The 22,401-nt window shown below is 43.1% G+C and overlaps 1 protein-coding gene across 2 annotated transcripts in view; it reads right to left on the bottom strand.

Annotated features, from left to right (window-relative positions):
- Window positions 1-22,401, bottom strand: part of KCNH8 (potassium voltage-gated channel subfamily H member 8) — a 175,608-nt gene that overhangs the window by 43,604 nt on the left and 109,603 nt on the right. For both annotated transcript variants that reach the window (XM_081881916.1, XM_081881917.1), the window contains exons 8-10: window positions 6,301-6,498; window positions 2,196-2,395; window positions 606-855 (exon numbers count right to left, since the gene is read on the bottom strand). In XM_081881916.1, coding sequence (XP_081738042.1) covers window positions 606-855; window positions 2,196-2,395; window positions 6,301-6,498 — 648 coding nt within the window. The remainder of the gene's footprint in view (window positions 1-605; window positions 856-2,195; window positions 2,396-6,300; window positions 6,499-22,401) is intronic.

Raw genomic sequence — 22,401 nt, 5'->3', positions numbered from 1 at the left:
AAAGGTCACACAAGCCAAACTTACCTGGGCACAGGTTCAGCACAGCAGTTCTTGCTCTTACTAGAGTGGACACAACTTGATCTATCAGCTAACAATGATCAAGGGTATCTTGAAGGAGCAACCGAACCCAAGATCTGCCAAGATGAGCAGAGTTTGGAATAGGCCAAATTTTGGACGAGTCTGGGCTCAGCCAGAGATACGCCAATGTAAATCCTGAATTCTGGCTCAGCCAGGGCTCATTCAACTCATCCTGAGAAAGGAGCATTCCAAAGGATAGGATGGTATAGGGGAAAATGTAATCCTATTCCAAACTCCATTCAGCTTGGTCACATGACCTAGCAACCCAGCAGAAGCCATACTGGCAGAAAGGGTGGTGAAATGCCTTGGTGAAATGTCTAAATCATGCTGTTTTAAAATCTGGCATGGGCTGCCTCAACCACCAGTAGACCCTCTACTGAACAGAGTTTGGAACAGTAAGTCACACCAGCATAGTTTACCTTGGTATATATATCATGGAGACTTTGTATAGTTTTGATTGCTCTACCCATATATTTCTTTAACTTCACTCTCCATCTGGCAATAGTAGAGCACATCCAAGAACTTACCTAGAATTGCCAGCACCATGCTGTCTTTTAGAACTTCCATGGAACCTGAGCACACAAAATAGATAGCCTGCAAGGCATCTCCCTGCCGGAGGAGGTACTCCCCAGGAGCACAAAAGGAGGTTTTGATATGCAGAGACAGAGACCTGAGGCACCCGCGGCTGGCACACTCAAAAAGGGACAGCTGCAGAATCTCCTTGTTCAAGTGCATGGTGATGTCAGAGCGCAGCTCATCAGGAAAATCCTTTAAAAGCTATCCAGAAAGGGAGAGAAAGTTTCCTGTTAAATTTCAGTAAATCTACACCTTTATCCATTTAGCTCCTCTGTTTGTCATTTCACATAGTCAACTGTGCGATCACACTTGAAATACTGTGTACGTTTGTGGTCCCATCAGCTTTAAACAAAATACAGAGCTGAGAAAGTTTCTGAAAAAGTTCAGCTTGAGGAGCTGAAATGGGACAGAACACTGTTTGCTCAAGAGAATACATAAACTTGTGAATGCAAAGCTAACTTTGTTGCTCCATGATCCAGCCAAAAGCAACTATTGAGGGGTTTCCCCAGGCCAGATGACCACCAAACGTGCCTCATGCTGTCCTGGAAACTGAATAGTACCCTGCCCAATAATTGGCCTATCATGGGCAGGCTAATCAGCTGGCTCCACCCCAGGGGCGGGGCAGAGTAGCCTTCAGGCTCCACCCCAATCCACCTGCTATTTCCCGGCTAGATCATGGAACTTGCTTGAGGCACCTTCCACAAAAGCACCCAACCATTGAAGGCACCTGTGCAACAAAGTTAGCTTTGTACTCACAACTTAATATATTCAGAGGTATCCTGTTAAAGGGATCCAGAAGGAGTCACTTCTGTCCAGATGCCCAGGCAGGGGTTAGGGCCATAGCACTCCTCAGAGCAGCAACCCCACGAGGGGTCCCTACTTGATGCGTGTCATAGGCCCCCTTCGTCCCAGGTAGATACCTTAACAGGTATTCCCCAGCAGGCGGGCTGGTGGTTCAACGGTTATACCCATCGCCTATGCCAAACCTCTACATCCATAATCAATGAAGTTGTGGCCTAAATTGACCCCAAATATTGCCGTCTTGTATGTTTATCGGGGAGACTGTCACGGGTTGCGGGAGGCACCTGGTAATTATTATTATTATTATTATATTATTATTATTATTATTATTATTATTATTATTTATTTATTTATTTATTTATTTATACCCCGCCCATCTGGCTGGGTTTCCCCAGCCACTCTGGGCGGCTTCCAACAAAACACTAAAATACAATAACCTATAAAACATTAAAAGCTTCCCTAAATTGGTTAAAAGCTTCCCTAATTGGTTCACGCAATTGGTTTCTTAATCTATCCCACAGTGAGCTTCTGCTAACACAATTGTCACGCTGAATTCCTCAATTGCGTAACATTAAAACTCACCTGTCACCTAACCCTCTCACTAGTGGACAGAGAATGCTGGATACCACCCTATGCATACAAGTAAGATTGTTCCAGAAATACAATGTCACCAAATGGCAAAATAAAACATCACCAACATTGTTGATTTAAGAATTTATAGCTAGAAAGACCCTGATTACCTCATTGGAATCTATTCCGTTATTGACAGACCAGGTGGTTTGGAAATATTCAAGCATCCTTTGCTTTAACTGCTGTGGTAGGTGATGGACCCTTATGAAATCCTTCAGGTCCTTGGTTCTTGTGTGATAAAGGGACCACCTGGAGTACATCCTTTGAATAATAGCAGTCACATTACCAAACACCAAGGCATGCATCAAAGCTGTAAAAGAGAGAAGCCATACTGAAGCAGAAAAGAGACCCCACTGTTGCCAAAACTGATGCTGGAGTTACAGGAAAGAAAGAACTTGCCCATTAATGATGGCAACATAATAAAAGGCAAGCAGCAAATGATCTGGAATGAATAAAGTAAGTTTGATAGTGAGAATCAATGACTGGCTCTGCTCTGCTCTGCTGAGAAAGCAGTTTGGAAAATGTAGAGATTCATAAATGCTTTTGTGATATTTCAGTTTAAAACATACTAAAAACCAGAGGACATTCATGAATATTATTAAAACACCAGGAAGTCAGTATATGCAGAATGCATCTTGCAAATTTGTCTCAGAAGAGAGCAAAATGAAAATAACGGCTGGAGAATTAAAATCTGCTATATGCTACGTATACATTTGCTCAGCCGACCTATAATTTGAACCTGTAATAAAACTTTCCATTTGTCTTTATGCTGGTACTTCTGCATGTTGCACAGTTCCTACTTGGAAATGTTGGGCAGCAGAATCTAAACCCCCAGATCTGTTGGGTGGATACATTGAAGAGCTAATATTTTTTCCAAATCTTATAACATAAAGATTTTTCAAACTATCTTTCTCTTCCCTGGCATATGCTACCACTACTTCACCACCCTTCAACAAATGAAAATTGTTTCTTGTTTCTACATTACATTCCTGACCCAGATAATAACTGTAGTCCACAGAGAGAACTAAAACTGAAAGAATATATTTTATGTTCCTAGAATATTGTTATTGGTTTTTTTAAAATAAAAACCTTAAAATTTTAAACAACATAATATGTGTTCCTTATCCATAGCTAAAAGAATTAAGGTTATTTCTAATTTAGTAAGCTGCACTCCATGGCATTTTAAACAGTGATCTCAGCCTATTAGAATTAATGTGAGTTTTGCCATTGAGATTCAGTCAGAAAATGTACCTGAGAGTAACTTGGATTTCTTCTTGACTATTTCCTAACTACATCCCCAGTGACCAGTTCCATTCTGCTCACTTACCTTACATTAATATTATTATAGGTTTTGCTTAGCTAATTATGAGAGTAAATCACATAAAGTTTACTCATCTAATTAATAAGACACTGCTCCTCTTTCAGCTGATTATAATCACAGCTATTTGTTTTCAAAACAGAACAGGGATATTAATACAGCTGGAAGGAAGACTGTTTTTCCTCATTCCCCAGCCCCCCTCCTTTTTGCATGAATATTTTCCTCAGTGTTGAGAATATCTCACACTGTCAGCTTTTCAATTGCTTCTTAATGAGGAAGTTATAACAGAGAACAGCCATGCAGCCTAGGTCTGGGGTAAACATTCAGCACCAAATCTAGGACAATCAGTTCAATATCACAAGCGGCTTTACATAATAGGTTATTAGTAGATTACTTCAGTGTGATATTTGATAGCAGTAACTTTCTTTTCCAGTGCTAACTCAGGTTTGTTTGTTTTGTCTTTTTGTATATTTCTATTGTATTCAGCAAGCTCTAGGTTGTTGGGTTCTCCTTTTACTCATGGTGGGGACATGAGTGCTGCTGAACTAAAAGATCACAGCCATGCAGCGTGGTTCCAAAGCAAGATTTGAACAAAACAAAGGTCCGTATAGTTAAAGCTATGGTTTTCCTGGTAGTGATGTATGGAAGTGAGAGCTGGACCATAAAGAAGGCTGATCTCCGAATAATTGATGCTTTTGAATTCTGGTGCTGGAGGAGACTCTTGAGAGTCCCATGGACTGCAAGAAGATCAAACCTATCCATTCTTAAGGAAATCAGCCCTGAATGCTCACTGGAAGGACAGATCCTGAAGCTGAGACTCCAATACTTTGGCCACCTCATGAGAAGAGAAGACTCCCTGGAAAAGACCCTGATGTTGGGAAAGATGGAGGGCACAAGGAGAAGGGGACAACAGAGGACGTGATGGTTGGATGGTGTTCTCGAAGCTACCAGCATGAGTTTGACCAAACTGTGGGAGGCAGTGGAAGACAGGGGGGCCTGGCATGCTCTGGTCCATGGGGTCACGAAGAGTCGGACACGACTAAACGACTAAACAACAACAACAACAACATGTAATTTAAGGGTACAGCTGCTGAGAAGAGGGCAATAACCCATCAGTATTAGGGATGTTGTGTTGGATGAGTTTCAGTTAGTAAGGCTTGAGGATGTAGACACAGTGCTTGTATTGTTCTGCACCTTGCACTCTGGTCTCTTGTGTCTATTGGCTGATAAAAACTAGGAGGGAGGGGACAGCTACCTGGGCTAGGGAGATGATTGCCTCCTTCCGAGAGGGGGTGGTCCTTGCCTGCTTGAAAGAGGCAGTAGTAATTCCACTCCTCAATAAATCTTCCCTGCATTTGGAAAATCTAAGTAATTACCGGCCAGTTGCCAGTCTCCCCTTCTTGGGCAAGGTTCTTGAGCTGGTGGTCATGGACCAAATTCAGGAGCGCTTGGAGGAAACTGATTTTCTAGATCCATTTCAATCAGGGTTTAGGCCTGGTTTTGGCACAGAAACTGCTTTGGTCACCCTGTATGGTCACCTCTGTGCCTTTTGTCAGCTTTGGCTGGTGGGCAGAGCTGCATTCCTGTCTGGACAGGGATAGCCTAACTTCTGTCTATGCTCTGATAACCTCTAGATTAGATTACTGTAGTATGTAGTATGTGGACTGCCTCTGAAGATGGTTTGGAAACTTCAGCTGGTGCAGAATTCAGTGGCCAAGCTGCTCACTGTGGCAAGATGGCTTTAGAATATAACACCAATGCTGGCCAGACTGCACTGGCTGCCAATTAGTTTCTGGGTCCTTTTCAAAGTGCTCCTTTTGACCTATAAAGTCTCAACAGCTCAGGACCACAATACCTCCAGGCCTGCCTCTCCTCATATGAACAGTTCTGGACCTGGGATCATTATCTGGGATCCTTCTTTGTGTGCCTGCTCCACAAGAGGTCTTGAGAGCGCCAACATGAGAATGGGCCTTTTCTGCAGTGGCTCCCCGCTTGTAGAAGGCTCTCCCCAGAGAAGCCCACCTGGTACCTTTGTTACATATTTATAGGCACCAGGCAAAATCTTTCCTTTTCCACGAGGCCTTTTGGCTAATTAAACAATTTATGAGCATTTAAACTCTAACTCTCTCTCTCTCTCTCTCTCTCTCTCTCTGTGTGTGTGTGTGTGTGTATTGTTTTTGTTATTATCAAATGTATGTTTGTGTTTTTGTATTGCAAACTTCCCTGTGATCTTCGGATAAAGGGCGGTATAGAAATTTACTTAACAATAGTAACAACAACAACAACTTGTTTATCTGTAGCATGCCCCAAACTCTTGCTTTTTCAGGATGGAGTCTAAAGTTCTGTGCTGCACGATGAATATTAATGCTTCACTCGACAATAACTACAACAATCACAGCTGTGTGGTGTGAAATTTGCATGGCTTAATTAGTTAAGCTGCAATGTTGTCAATCTTACAGCCTAATACATAACAAAATGCGTTTTTTATAATGTTTTCTGACGAACCTCAGCCTTGCTTTAAAAAGGCATCATTGATTAGTTTACTACTTAGAATTTGGTTTAATTTGTACTGAAGTATGAACTGAAAATATTCCCTCACCCCCAGCCCAATGCTGTTACTTTAATAGAAAATTAGAGTTGTTCCCAGACTTTTAATAAGAACAGACACTGCTATTTACAAATGGAATTTCAATAAAATGACTTCAACCAGTCCTATCACTAGTAATAACAACCGCTAAGGGTTCTTCTTCCTATGCTGACTCTGGAAGGCACATGGCTGCTCCTACAATTATTAACCCTTCACGGTGCTGTTGCATGCACCATAGTTCTGAACTACTGCATTCCTACCCCCACCCCCACCCCAGGTTCTCCCTTCTGCACTTAAAATGTTTACTTACCCCCTATCAGCATTGTGCAAATGGAAAAAATCTTTTCAGCATCAGTGTTGGCTGAGACGTTACCAAACCCAACGCTGGTGAGGCTGCTGAGGGTGAAGTAGAGGGCAGCAATATAGGCACTTCTGAGGGATGGGCCTCCTGATGTATTATTGCCAAGGTAGGGAGACTCCAAACGTTTTCCTAGTTCATGAAGCCAACCTGAAGTCAAAGAAACATAGCCTGTGATCAAACTCTACGGAGCCACCATTCTGCTGCTTCATAATACCTTGAATCCAGAAGATAGGGTGTTTGCTACTTGATTCTGAAAACAGTTAAGTGCATCCACTTTCAAATATCTTACCAGTCACCTGCAGGCTGATATACTAGCTAAGGACACAGGAATTATTTCTACTATGAAGATGACACATTTTAAAACAAACAAACATAATTCTACTGCCTTGGCTCATGAGACAAGTCTCTGTACTCATGTAGGATGTTCCAGATTGACTACCAAAATGGTAAGTGCATGTACATCCCACTTTTCCTTCAAACTCCGTATCAAAACCCACCTCTCCAGTGGAAATGTTCAAGCGTTCTGCTCATAGAATGGATGGTAGCACTTCAGACTGCAGGCAGATGGTCAAATTCTTAACTGCTCCTCTGTGTCAAAAACTAAACAGCACAGTAACCAAAGAGTTGGCATAGAACCTTTCTCCCTGCTCTACTGTTCCATCTGCAGGGCTTGGGTCTACAGGAAAGAGCATTCAAAACTGAAATACTTTCAAATCCAGAAGGCATTTTTTTTGGGGGGGGGAGTTGTTATTTGACATGTGGCCTGCATCTTACCAGATCATTTCCCCAATCTTCCATAACCTCCAACGTTCCTCAGATGAAAATAGAGACATTTGGCTTCTGTGTTTCTGTTGCTGGCCCCGCTGGAGTTACTAATTCCCAGACAACTGGTCCTCATTGACTCACCCCCCCATATTTTGGCTCCCCCAGCCCCCCCCCAAGCATTTTTTACCAGTGGAAGGGTGGGCGCCACCACTGGAACACAGCACAATTCTTTCCAGGGCAGCAGCAGCAGCCATGGAGAGACAATGGGATGCTCCCTCATAGCCACTGCCACCAACGCTCAGTGTAAGCACCAGTTCATCCTCCCCCCAAGCTTGGCGGAGGCATCACTGGCAGGGGAAATAGGGACATTCTGGGATCAAAGCAGAAGGCAGGATGGCTTTCGTAATTCTGAGACTGTCTGAAATATACTGTACTCGGAGTCCTGCAGTGATTTCATGCTCTTTATTGCAGCTTGTAAAACAGTGATTGAATTTCCCCCAAAACCTCAGGCCTTTATATACATTATTTACACAATAAGTCCCATCTGATTGGCTGATTCTGCTTCCCTCCTGGAGTCTGATTGGTCTTCTCCTGCAGGCCAATCAGTTGTTGCAGTCTAGGATCCTACCTGCCTATTGTTCTAGGATCCAGGCTTAGTACATAACACTGTCCCTGGAAAATCAGGACACTTGGAGGGTATGCATCTTCTTGTGCATGACCTGACTAGAGCTCAGCCCCTCAGGCCACACTGCATTTATTTATTTTTGTACATTAACAGCCCACCTTTTTTTCATCATGAAACCCATAGCAGCCTGCATGCAGTTGCGTGTCGAGGTCCCCAGGTCCACCCCAATAACTCACACATCACACAGAATTTTTTGTTTGAGATTTTTGGCATAATTTTGGCCACAACTTTATTAAAATACAAATTTGTGAGTGGTTGCCTAGGCATTGGTTGCGACTATCTGCCCCCACCATGGGGGACAGACTGACATTCCGCACGATGCGAAAGTCAGAATGGGGGAATACACTTGGGGGTTACGCGGAGCAGGGAACCTGCCCTCACCCCAAATGCAACCAGGAGCTCATTGCTATGGCCCGAGCCCCCTTGACAGAGTGGACAAGCAATAGTTAGCCACCGATTCCTTTAACGGAATCCCTTGCAGCAGCAGCAGCAGCATTAGAGGGGCAGGCACAGCCAATCCATGCTCCTCAACCAACCAAACCATAAACCAATGGCTAACCACGAACCTTACAAGTTGTGACGATTTGCTACGCAGTAGGCAAAAACCAAATGGCCCCAGCCAATCAGCCAGATGGACAAAATTCCTAGCAGGCCCCCGCTCCAAAGCAGACGACCCCATGACAGGCATAGCAAGGTCAAAGCGAACAACCCTATTCTAGGGAGGGAGGGACGGGCAATCCAATGCACGGGCGAAAAGAGGAAGCCCTAGCCTCGTGCAAGGAGTTTTACTATTTCTGGCTGTCAATCAATAAATGGCAACATTAACTTCTTCCCAACAACAAGGGAAGCCCCAATCGCATCAGTGGCCAATGATCAATTAGCCCGCCCCCCAACTTTGGAGTGTCCTGGCGGCCCCCACCGCAACACGTGCTCTCCATGAAGGTGAACACGCTTTCCTAGACAGTCTCCCATCATTGCACTGAAGTTGCATTTTTTTTTTTTTTTTTTGTAATTTTGCTAAAAGTAATTATTTCTTTTTCTCTATGTCTGTTCTTAAATGGTAAGGTGGTTGGTGGTACTGCAAAGGAAAGCAAAGGCATGAAAAGGAATCAAAAAACCGAAGGGGTCTTTTAAGAACATGAGACATTGTTAGGGAGCAATTTGATTCTTCTGAGCAGCTCCCTTTTTGTGTTTTGAAGTTTTAAGATTCCGAGTATAACACAATGGAAGTGTAATTTGGTATTCTGACCTATTTCGAACAAATCTTTGTGGGATTTTCCTGCATGGGGTTTCTATTTTTGACCTGGCATAAAGCTTGAATTTGCTGATTTAAGCACAAAGTGACAGATAGAAAGACAGAAAGCTTTAGAGTTTAAAAACACTGCTCCTTACAATTACTCTGTCTGTTCGCGAAAGCTCCTTACAATATTTCTTTTACAAAGTGAACAACGTTCTTCTATTTGAAACACCAGGCGGTAAATTTGTGATAAAACAACTCATAATAGTTTAAATGACCAGAGAGTATATTTTCTTTTTGTAAATCAGGATACATACAGTAGTTGAGTTCTAACAAAACATGCGTAATTTGTTAACAAGCTGTACCACATGACAGTTAGAAAGTAAATATTACAGAAATAGTGTTCATATTGCCCTAGAATAGCTTTGCCTCGATTCCTGTCTATGCCTCATACTTTTTGAAAGCTCATTATTAATTTTTTGAAAGCTCATTATTAACTACATATGATAGTTTGATCAAGTGTGAAATACATTAAGAACAGAGTATGCACACACAAAACCCTGAGAATGCTGAATTCTGGCCTCGATGTAAACTTCTATTGGAGCAAGACAGGGCATGTGACCCTCTATCAAGGACAACTGAAGGCACCAAAGACTCCTGAGAGCTATGTGCTGGCCTATCAAACTACAGAGGACTAAGAGCAATGACTAAAGGGAAAGTCAGCGTTGTCATTGTGTAGCAAACAGATCCTTGAGACCAGGGAACAGAACAGACTACATCTATATTCTCCTGCACTTCTTGACATTTATTGCCTTGTACTGACCCCATTGGTTTTGGTTTTCATTAAAACAGTCTGTAAATAAGCTAATAGACTGCATTGTTCATTTTGGAGTAATAAAAGTGCATTTGGAGTAATAAAAATACTAGAAGTGAAGGAAACCAAACCACTAGCTGCAAGACCCTTTGATGGCATCTTGAATAAATGACAGAGCATGTCCTTGAACTGGTCTCTGGAATGATTTGGGCTTTCCCTAAAGAATCCTGGGAACTCTAGTTAAGCATGCTGAGATTTGTTAGGGGACCTCTTTTGACCCCACAGAGCTACAATTCTCAGAGAGAGAGGTTTAACTCAATCCATCTTCCCACTGAACTCTGAGAATTGTATTTCTGTGAGGGGAGTAGGTATATCCTAACAACCCTCAGCATGCTTAAGGAACTACGTTTCCCAGGATGCTTTGGAGGAAGCAATGACTGTCTATAAAGTTGTATACAGTGGTACGTTGGATTAAGAACTTAATTCGTTCTGGAGGTCCGTTCTTAACCTGAAACTATTCTTAACCTGAGGTACCACTTTAGCTAATGGGGCCTCCCACTGCGACTGTGCCACCGCCACACAATTTCTGTTCTCATCCTGAAGCAAAGTTCTTAACCTGAGGTACTATTTCTGGGTTAGTGGCATCTGTAACCTAAAGCATCTGTAACCCGAGGTACCACTGTAACTTTAAATACACAGTGCAGATGGGGCCTTAGATGTCTATCCTCACTTTATAAGTAGGAAGGGGGTACACATGGGTGTTTGGTTTTAATACATTTATATTCCACTTTTCCTCTAGGGAGCTCAAGATGGTGCACAAGGTGCTGCCCATCTCCTTTTTATCCTCGCAACTATCCTGTGAGGTAGGTTAGTCAAAGAGACAGTGACTGCCCCAAGGACACTCAGTGAGCTTCATGGCTGAGTGGGATTTGAAGACTGATTTTCCAGTTCCTAGTCCAGCATTTAGCAACCACACCACATTGGCGTCACACTACGTTTCCGAGCACAATTCAAAGTGTTGGTGCTGACCTTCAAAGCCCTAAATGGCCTCGGCTCTGTATACCTGAAGGAACGTCTCCACCCCCATCGTCCAGCCCAGACACTGAGGTCCAACTCCAAGTGGCCTTCTGGCGGTTCCTTCATTGCAAGAAGTGAGGTTACAGGGAACCAGGCAGAAGGCCTTCTCAGTAGTGGCACCCGCTCTGTAGAATGGCCTCTCATCAGATGTCAACCATCTGATTTTTAGAAGACATCAGAAGGCAGGGAAGTTTTTAATATCTGGTGTTTTACTGTGTTTGATGATTTAATTTGTTGGAAGCTTCCCACAGTGGCTAGGGCAACCCAGTCAGATGGGCAGCATATAAATAATAACTTATTATTAATATTATTACTAGTTAACAGTACAGAGATGTCATGCTGCTTCTTCTGCACCAGACATCCATGTGTTCACTGTGGATGTCTGCAAAGGAAAGTCTAGGCTCATAGAGCTTTACACAACAAGACTTCCCTGGTCACTCAGGTTATAATTAATTATTATGATGCCACTTATCATTTTCTTTCCACACCTTCCTTCTGGCGAAATTTGGGCCCAGCTAACAACAATCTTACAATATAACACAGGTATCATGAAATTATTGTCAAAATTATGGTAAAATAATAAAAACCTTTTAAATCCAATGGCTGGTGCTAAAACTCTTATTGTTCTAATATACATCTAAGCACCACAAGCCTAGCAAAACTGGTATGTTTTAAGGTGACGCCTAAACTTTGAGGGATGCGGGTGGCACTGTGGGTTAAACCACAGAGCCTAGGACTTGCCGATCGGAAGGTCGGCTGTTCAAATCCCCGCAGTGGGGTGAGCTCCCGTTGCTTGGTCCCTGCTCCTGCCAACCTAGCAGTTCGAAAGCACGTCAAAGTGCAAGTAGATAAATAGGTACCGCTCTGGCGGGAAGGTAAACGGTGTTTCCGTGCGCTGCTCTGGTTTGCCAGAAGCGGCTTAGTCATGCTGGCCACATGCCGGCTCCCTCGGCCAATAACGAGAGATGAGTGCCGCAACCCCAGAGTCGGTCACGACTGGACCTAATGGTCAGGGGTCCCTTTACCTTTTTAAACTTTGTCAGTGTGGGGGACGATATCAGTTAGGAGAGAGCTCCATAAGCAGGTTCCAGTTCCTGTAAAAATGCATAGAGATCTTCCCCCCTGCAGACATCAACGCTAATGGGTAGTCACTATGGGCAGCACCAGGGAAATTTGTATCTCACCAAGGGTGAGGCCAGTAGCACAGCCTCACAACCCTTTTAGTTGTGTGGATCCCTCCCCACTTCATGCATATAACATCTGAAATAAAGATAGATGAGTTCTGACTTGAATGACTTGAACACACTGCGTTCAGATTTCCAGGGCAATTGGTGTCAGGCAGAGAAGGTGTTAAGCACATCTACCACATTTAGACTGTCCCATCTGGTCCTTGTCCTCTGTGTTCTTTTTTCAGGAACTCAGCAAGCAAACCTGACATGCACACCCTGAGTTGCGAAGGTGGAGGGGAGTGGGTACCACTTTAGAGCAGTTGGCCCCTTATCTCTCTCGCCCTGACCTAGCCACTGTGATCCATGCGACGGTCACCTCCAGACTGGATTATTGTAACTCGCTCTACGTGGGGCTGCCCTTGAGACTGACCCAGAAACTCCAGCGGGTGCAGAATGCCGCAGCGAGACTCCTTATGGGATCTTCGCTGCGAGATCACATTCATCCGGTACTATACCAGCTGCACTGGCTCCTGGTGGAGTACAGGATCAGGTTTAAGGTGCTGGTTTTAACCTTTAAAGCCCTATATGGCCTAGGACCCTCGTACCTACGGGACCGCCTCTCCTGGTATGCCCCACAGAGAAACCTACGGTCTGCAAATAATAACATCCTCAAGGTCCCAGGCCTCAGAGAGGTTAGGCTGGCCTCAACTAGAGCCAGGGCCTTCTCGGCTGCGGCTCCAATCTGGTGGAACGCTCTGTCACAAGAGACTAGGGCCCTGCGGGACCTGACATCCTTCCGCAGGGTCTGCAAGACAGAGTTGTTCCACCAGGCCTTTGGTCAGGGCGCAGCCTGACTCCCTCCTCTGGCAACCTGCACAGAATCTTGCTTAATTAGTTGCCATTAATTCGATTTTAATTGATTTTTATAATGAAATATTTTTAGAATGTGTGAATATCTGATAGTTTGATTGTTTGATTGTTGTTAGCCGCCCTGAGCCCGGCCTCGGCTGGGGAGGGCGGGATATAAATAAAATTTATTATTATTATTATTATTAAAAAGAAAGAAGAGGGCTCCTTGAATCTCAGTGTTCCTTCATGGTTTGTATCCAGACCTTAAAGTTATTTCACTCCATTTCTCAGATGGTTTTTCAAAATGGCAATGTAATTAAAGTGCGTACAGTTATTAATCAACAAGCACAAAAGATAGGTGGGTGCACAAATGCTTCTCTAAATCAAGGGGATTACTGGACTCATATTATGACCTTTTGGAAATCTCATCCAAAATGAATTGTAGGTAGAGGGATGATTTCACACCGTGTTTTGTTTAACCGTTTCTGGGAAGAGTTCCAGTGTTAGATGAAAATGTAAATGTGTTTCTAGGCTGGGATAGGTGATGACGGTAGCATTTACAGCCAGCAGTACAAATATCTCACATTTTACAAGTCCTCCCCCATTCTTAAATCACAATCTGTCTATGTGTTGCTGCATGCATCCACTTATATATGGCACAAGAAGGCTAGGCCCAACAAGATGCAAACAAACAACAGCAGTAACCAATGTGCAGTAATTGTGCAGTAACCAATGTGCAGTAATTCTACTGTTAGTTGCTGGGTCCATGTAATAGAGCAGAAAAGGTCTTCTTTTCCTGATGGTGCAATGATTACAGAATACTAGCTTGGGCATTTGAAGGATGTATAGCAATGGGGAAGGCATCTTAGAAAAATTCCAAAGCAAACTTGCCTGATTAGATTTGGGTGGATCATGACACGAATATTATCACGAGTCCACTTCAGAGTCTGCACTCTGGAGAATCCCTTTACTAGGTGTCCAAGTATTGTGAGCTGCTTCATTACTTTAAAATTGTTTTTTAATTAAAAAAAATCAAAATAGGGCATCAAACCACCCATATCCTGGGGTGGCTAGTTTGTGGGCTCCTTGCTGCTGCATGCTGTGAATACAAAAATACAGCAAAATTCCCCCGGGGAGTGATCAGACATGATGATGTTCCAAAACTCTTGAGGGAACAGCACAGAAAAAGCATGACTGCTTTCACCATGAAGCACAGAGACACAGAGAGAGTCACCTATGATTTCTGATCTGTTAGGAAAAAGAATGATTAGGAAGGAATATGGCCACCCCAATAGTCTAACTTGAATGTTTCTCTTACAGTCCAAACTCAGAGGAGAATGAAAGGTAAAGGTAAAGGACTACTGGAAGGTTATGTCCAGTCGAATTCAACTATGGGGTTGCGGCACTCATCTCATTTTCAGGCCGTGGGAGCCAGCATTTGTCCACAGACAGCTTTTCCAGGTCATGTGACCAGCATGACTAAACTGCTTCTGGCACAACAGAACACCGTGATGAATTCCAGATCACACAGAAATGCTGTTTACCTTCCCACCTCAGCGATACCTATTTGTCTACTCACATTGGTGTTTTCAAACTGCTAGGTTGGCAGTAGCAGGGACATAGCAATGGGAGCTCACCCTGTCGTGCAGATTCGAACTGCTGACCTTACTATCAGCAAGCCCAAGAGGCTTGGTGGTTTAGACTACAGTGCCACCCGCGTCCCACAAAGAGCAGAATGAAGACCCATGAGAAGAATCCTGTTTGTTTCCTTAATTATCCCTCCCCCAATCACTTTATGATTGGAGCAGCCTCATAAAATAAGTCACTGTGATTAAAAGCAAAACCTGTCCATCAAAGGGGAACAGTCAAACATACAAATTACCACAAACCATACAAAAGACTCCACAACACACCAAGTTAATCCCCAATGTGATTCTGCACATGTGTTCAGTGGGCTCATAGTCACGAGCAAGGGGTCTTGAATTGCAGCCTCTTCTTTGAGCTTTATCTGATAAACACAAGATAGTTACACATTTACAGTGCTGAAACACAAAGATTCCAAAATAAATTTGCAATAAACCTGCCTGTGTATCAACTGGCCACTTAAAATACAGCACTAGCAGAGAATCCTCTGTTTAAGCAGACAGTTTAGGGTCAAAATGGCGCTGTGGGTTAAACCACAGAGCCTATGACTTGCCAATCAGAAGGTCGGCGGTTCGAATCCCCACGACAGGGTGAGCTCCTGTTGCTCGGTCCCTGCTCCTGCCAACCTAGCAGTTCAAAAGCACGTCCAAGTGCAAGTAGATAAATAGGTACCGCTCCAGCGGGAAGGTAAACGTTTCCGTGCACTGCTCTGGTTCACCAGAAGTGGCTTAGTCATGCTGGCCACATGACCCGGAAAAACTGTCTGTGGACAAACGCTGGCTCCCTCGGCCAGTAAAGCGAGATGAGCGCCACAACCCCAGAGCCGTCCGTGACTGGACTTAACGTTCAGGGGCCCCTTTACCTTTTTTACCAGAAGAAACTTGGGTCTGCCACTGCTAGACTGCATTTTCCATGGAAGTTACATTGTACCAGCCTGTAGCACTATTAACTCCTGCTGCCACAAACTGCCATCAATTTAATTGGTCTTTCCCCTTGTTACTATTTGCAAAACATCAGGGTTGCCTTTCCCAGAACATCAAGAACCATGTCAGATTTCTTCGGGATATTGTGATTAGCTTAAAAATAATGAGTTTCTATTCTATTCTTTTCAAACTATGCATCGTTTTATTTTGGATACTCGGCCTTTATAGGACACTGCAACTGTCTTAAAGCATTTTCTTTGCAAACAAGTAAAACTTAGTCCTTGTTCTCACTGATATAGTAAATCAGCATGTCAATCTGCATAGACCAATACTGCTAATTTACTTTGCTGGCTTATATTTTGCTGCCTAATCCATTTATATTTTAAATTGACTGACCTGTTTTAAAATTTCATGCTGTTTTCCAATGCTGATTTTCTCATTTTTAAATGTATTTTATTTAATGACTATGCAAGGTGCCTTATGGAGGCTATGCCCATAAAGAAGAATGAAGATGTGTCTTGCCTATAAATCAGGATAATGGTGATGAACCAATCCTATGGTCCCTGGAAGGGTGTCTCGTAGGATTTGGTGGAGCTCTTTCTGTGGATGGAGAGGGAGCTATGCCCTCAAAGAGGAAAGTCAACTCCCAGAATTATTCTCTGCTGTCAGTGTTTCCACAACAAAGAGGGAAGAAACAGGGGCATGTCAGGTGTGGATCACTGGAGCTGTGGATCTATGGGGTCTAAAGCCTTACCATTTTCCCAGAATGTGGGAAGGGAGAGGGTTACCCTGCTCTTGGGCTGGTGTATTCCTTTTTCTCCCATTTAGACCAATGGGATGAGATTTATTTTTTTAAGGCTATGGAAAGATGGGAAATAAACAACACTGTCTGGTCCACTGGCACAAGCATCATCATCATCATCACAACAACAACAACAACTTTATTATTTCTACCCTGCCACCGAGGGCCTTCTGGCACTTTCCTCACTGAGAGAAGTGAGGTGACAGGGAACCAGGCAGAGGGCCTTCTCGATAGTGGCGCCCACCCTGTAGAACACCATCCCAACTATCTGATTTTTAGAAGACATCTGAAGGCAACACTGTACTGGGAATTTTTTAATGTTTGATATTTAATTGTGTTTTTAATATTCTGTTGGGAGCTGCCCATGGTGGCTGAGGAAACCCAGCCAGATGGGCAGGGTATAAATAAATTGTTGTTGTTGTTGTTGTTCATGTCTACTCAGAAGTAAGCCCCAGTGAGCTCAATGGAACTTATTCCAGGTAAATGTGAACAGAATTTCCACTTCTGTGCCTGTTAAAATGATTGAGAACAGAAACACTAAGCTAGGGCAGAGAGAAAGATCAGATACCTGCCAAGCATTTGTATTGTAAAAACTCAGCTGTGCTCTACTCTTTTGGGTAAAGTGTGATTCTGGGTGCCAGTTCTGCTAATGTATGGCAGCCTTCCTCTGAAGCGGTGACAGTGAAATTAAATAAAAGGAAGCTAGAAGTAGGTCAGCTACAGGTTTCCACGTAAGATTCTCCAGTTGCTATCCAGAGAGCCTGCTGCTAGTTTGCCAAAGAGAACACGCAGTTCCCTGGTTACAATGCAAAATGGGTTTTAAAAAACAGCAGAAAATATCACCTGCAGCCTCATTAGCCAAGGAAACTGACCAACAGGCTTCAGCAGCACTTGGAATATTAATATATTGGGCAAACTATCAGCACAATCCCTTTTAACACTGACAATTTCCAAAAGTTATAAGGGGGTGTGAGTCTTCAAGCTAGATTGCCCAAGGGTTGAAAACTGCCAAATGCGATTTTTCGCTTGCTTAGAACTGTTTTTTGCATCTGGCATTTGTGAGTTAAAAACGTTAATTCATGCTGAAAACCATTTTTCTAGAAGAAAAGCTACGTAGGTGAAGAAAAGGCAGTCTCATCATTTATTTCTGATTGACCACAAAGTAGAATCTATCTGGTACTGAAAAGCTGGTCCAACATTTATGCCTTTATCTTCTTCTGCTGACTCACATTGTCTCTATCATGCTCCTCTCGATATATTGGCCTCTTTCTCACAAAATGCTGAATGGCTGTTCGGTGTGGTGCAGAGGCGTACCTAGGGTCCCTTGCACCCTTGGCAAGGAGCTATGCAGTGGTACCTCAGGTTAAGTACTTAATTCATTCTGGAGGTCCGTTCTTAACCTGAAACTGTTCTTAACCTGAAGCACCACTTTAGCTAATGGGGCCTCCTGCTGCCGCCACGCCGCCAGAGCACGATTTCTGTTCTCATCCTGAAGCAAAGTTCTTAACCTGAGGCACTATTTCTGGGTTAGCGGAGTCTGTAACCTGAAACGTATGTAACCTGAGGTATCAGCACACACCGAAAAATCACTTTACTGCAATACCAAACACCTTTGTGCTACGGTGCAAGAAGGATGGGAAGCTTCTCCCGTGTTTGATCTTGCTGCGATAGCAGTGGTGTGGCGCCATACTTTCCATACAACATACACTCCATAGTTTGATAGGTGAATTTTGTGCCCCTCCTGGGCCTGGGCCCTCAGAAGGGGCCAGTTTTGCCAACCCCTAGCTTTGTCTCTGGTGTGATGTGGACAAGCCACAGTCAGACTAGAGGATATAAACTTCTCCTCCCCTTTTCCCTTTCTTCCTGTTTAGGTGTAAGAAGTTGGATCCTCCTAACAGAGGGTCCTTGTTGTGCTTGGCCCTGAAACTCTTCCCTAACCGGCTTGTGGGCGGGGCTTGCCGATGGCCTTTAGCCAATCAGCAGCATGGCAAGGTTGGGGGTATCTATTTGACAGCACGACTTAGGGACCTCCTTTTGCTTCGCGCTGCCGAACACCCGCCCACCCATCCACCCTTTAATTAGGTCGTGTTTGGCCTTGCTTTGCAATATGGTTGGTTGCCTGTTTTGGAATGGGGGCCAGGTAGGATTTTTTCCCCAATGTGGCAGATTGGCTTTGGCCACTTGGTTTTTGCCTACCTCTTAGCAATCGTCACAACTTTGTAAGGTTTGGCGGTTAGGCATTGGTTTAGGGGAATGTGGGGAGGGGAGGTGCAGCCATCACCTGCCCCTCCAATGAATAGGGTATTCCGTTAAAGGAATCTGGGGGTCTGGATCTCATCCGAAGCCCGGAGAGGGGCTAGGGCCATGCCAGGAACCCCAGGTGTGAGCACCAGTCAATATACACTGACGGAGATCCCCCTGCTGGTTGCTTACCCTTCCAGGCTTCCTTCAGGGTGGGGCAGGAGCCAGATATAGTTTGATACCAATGCCTAAGCCAATACCAGTCACATTTGTTTATTTTAATAAAGTTGCAGCCAAAATTTGCCCATTAACATTTAAACTAAATTCTGTCTCCACTGTGTCTTTATTTCCATTCGGGATGGGTTTTGGGGCTTGAAGCACAAATAAAGCTTTTCCCTTCCACTTTAAAATAACCACAGCTTGCTGTGACATTCAACACCAGACAAACTGTGCTTTGCCATAACTATGGTTGTTAAAAAACAAGCCAACTTCAAGCCATACTATATGACATGCTCATCTTCTGCAAGGCTTCTGTTTTTCTTTGTGCTATTACTTACCAGCTGTTCAGGTTTGTCCCTACACCTGGAACCCGCTGCTTCTTAGTATCTATCTTTCAAAAAGCTTATGGGAAACTATTAATTCTGAACAGCATTTTCTTCTGCAAACTCTTACAATACTTTTAAAAATTCAGAATCTATTGTTTCATACTGCCTTCCACCTCCCCTTTTCATGCCTGTTCCCTTACCACTCCAATTATATTGATTACATGTGAGCTGATAATTGTCATTTCTTTTTTATTTTGCAGCATCCAGTAACTGTAGGTGTTTTATAAATAAAATATGCAGGTGGGCATTGGCCTGATCCAACAGGCTCTACTTATGTCCAACCAGCTCCAGGAGGAACAGTCCCATGAGCTCCTGTACTGCTTCACTAAAATCTTCCTCTATGACTCAAAACAGTGGTTGCCTTGAAATTCCCAGACTGATGCCTAATTCACTCTGATGTCACATAACTTTCCTAAAGTATAAGTCCTATTTATTATAATATAAATTCCTCATCAATAATACAGTCATACCTCTTGTTACGTTTGCTTCAGGTTAAATCTTTTTAGGTAGTGTCCCACGACGACCCGGAAGTACCGGAAAGGGTTACTTCCGGGTTTCGCCACTCGCGCATGCGCAGACGCACAAAATGACATCACGCGCATGCGCAGAAGCGGCAAATCGTGGCCCGTGCACGCACAGACGCGGGTTGCGTTCTGCTCATGTTGCGAACGGGATCCATTCCGGATCCCGTTCACAACCAGAGGTACCACTGTACTCACAAATTCCCTCTTACAAAAAGATGGCAAAAGATGGTTTTGTTGTTTAAGAAAACCCTACATGGAGATGCAGTCAAGCAAGGCAAAGCGATCAAGAAGGTGCCTGAGTGTAAATATGCCTGTATTGAAATCTTGGTCCAGACACCAACCCTGGCCTCTGATCTCTGGAAAACTTCACCCAATAGCTTAGACCCTTGTTTACATGGTGTGAAACAGCTCTCCTGGAACTTTGCCCCATTCAGAAAGTGGATGGGAAGTCTTCTTGCATCATAAGCTCCCTAGACATGAAAATGAGCACATTGGTAAGAAGACTAGACACAAATCTCTCTCTTTGGTGTGCCAAGTCTCCACAGGCAGGGAATTTTGACATGAAGGACCATCAAACCATGCAACACTATCCTTGAACTAAACAGCAACACAGAAGGGTTGTACAGCATGCATTTTCTAAACCTGAGAAACCAGCCCTAAGAGACAGATGGGCACATCTATTTGCAACAATACAGCAAGAGCAAATTGTGCTTTCCCCCACAAAAGCCACACATTCCAAAAACTAAAGGCGTTGCATGTACCTGTATCTTGAGAAAGTAATATCAGAAGTGATCCAAAGTCAGCTTAATTTGCAAACATTCAGATGTACCAGATTTGCAGACTGGAATTATTACTCCAGATTTAAAGACTGACAGCTTTAGTTACACCTTTGTTACTGCCTTTGTTAGTTACACCTAAATAATGTAATTTGTTTCTGAGGAAGGAAAAAACTCATAACTTGAATTTTAACCGAGGTAGATATATGCCCTCAAGGATATATTCAAAATGCATACCCAGAGCTGCTGACAAGAATTTCTGGTGACCGCAGAAGCACTAATGAAGAGAATGATGAATGCTTCAGATTCCACTAGCATCAGCCTGAGAAAGCTTCCCAACCATTAAAATCTTTCTGTCAGTATTCTCAGAATATGATGTATGTGACTATAATTATCATGGAAAAGATTTTAGCCTAGTGGCTGTCTTGAGGACGCTGATGGAGCACAAGTATGCAACAATAAACTTTGTACAATTAGTACTGCACCGTTAAAACAGAAGATTGGGACCAAAGGTCAGTAAACTCCCAAGTTCCACCACTTCTTGGTTCAAACATACTGAAGGTGGCACATGTAATATGACCTCCCTTCAGACACAAAAACAAACTATAAAGCAATGCACTTTGGTGAGTAAGTGTAAAAAGCAGACATTTCAGTGACTGGAGAAGACAAAAGTAGGCTTATTCAAAGTAAATGGAATTAGTTTACTGCTTAAGGTAAGTCATTTCTTTTAATCATTATACACAAAACAGTTCTGAATTGGTTTTTCTTTCTCTTTTAAGATGCTGCTGAAATTATAGCTGACAGGTGGGAGATTTGTTCAAGACTGTTGTACAAATAATTTATGGCAGCTTTGATGAACTCAAGGAAGACGCATCTTGACTTTTTGGCCTCCTATTAACCTGCTATCCACGGCTGTCCAGTTCTACAAGATCATGAAGTTTCAAAATATAGAATACAGTTTGCAGCCAAGAAGATTTTCAGAGTAATCTGCTTATTGTCTGCACAGATCTAAATAGCACTTACATATACATCTAAGAGGGAATGTCTTTCATAATAGACCTCTCTAAACTATAAAGAATTTTTAAATATTATTATGATCTGCCCTAAGCCCATAGAAAATCAGGACCTAAAATTGGTGTTGGAAATATTAAAGAATCAGGTAACCAAAAGCACTGTCAACTCAAAATTAATTTCATTTTCTCCAAAGGAAGTACGGACTATAGAAAGTGAGGAACAAATAATTAGTCTAGAGAGATTTATATACACTATATATAAAACCAGTAGCTATACTTTTGCAAGCAAAGAACTGAAATGCATGGATTTTCAGGAGATTCCTGCACATTTGGTTAAAATGCTGTTGCTTTTTTTAAGTTCCTAGAGGTAATGCACAGAGTCCTTGGTCAACGGAGTCAAGTTTCATTGCCAGTGGAAGAATTAACCTGATGAGAAGCTCTGAGAAATGGCTCTTGGGGAAAACAATGGGGCTGAAAAGTTCTTAAATTTGATAAGACTGTGCCACAGTGCTTATAAATCTCCTTATTTGAAAATAATATGCTCTTAATAAATTCAGTTTAAACATATACAATAGATTTAAATTACAAAGGATCTGGAAGTTTTTGTAGTCTTACTGGTGGTTAGCTAATGTCATTATTTTGTACTCAAAACCTTTATTTTAATCAATCAATCAATCAATCAATCAATCACACAATACACCAGGGTGAGGCAGTAAGTATTGCCATCACTCACATTTGGTTTTGGGAAATGTTGCATGAAACTAATTCAGAGTGAGGCAACATTTCCCTGCCCTCACTCTGTCCAATGGGTTAAAAAGAAGATCGTAGAAGCCAGAAGTTTACATCATACCAAATTTTTGTGCCCCCCTTCCCTTAAGTTGCAACATTTCGATGTTTTAAAGTATAACCTTTCAGTCTGTGAGGGG

The sequence above is a fragment of the Podarcis erhardii genome (assembly GCF_964252035.2).
Source record: "Podarcis erhardii genome assembly, chromosome: 12".
NCBI lineage: Eukaryota > Metazoa > Chordata > Lepidosauria > Squamata > Lacertidae > Podarcis > Podarcis erhardii.
The sequence above is the reverse complement of the archived record's forward strand: the minus strand, read 5'-3'. Positions and strand labels throughout refer to the sequence as shown.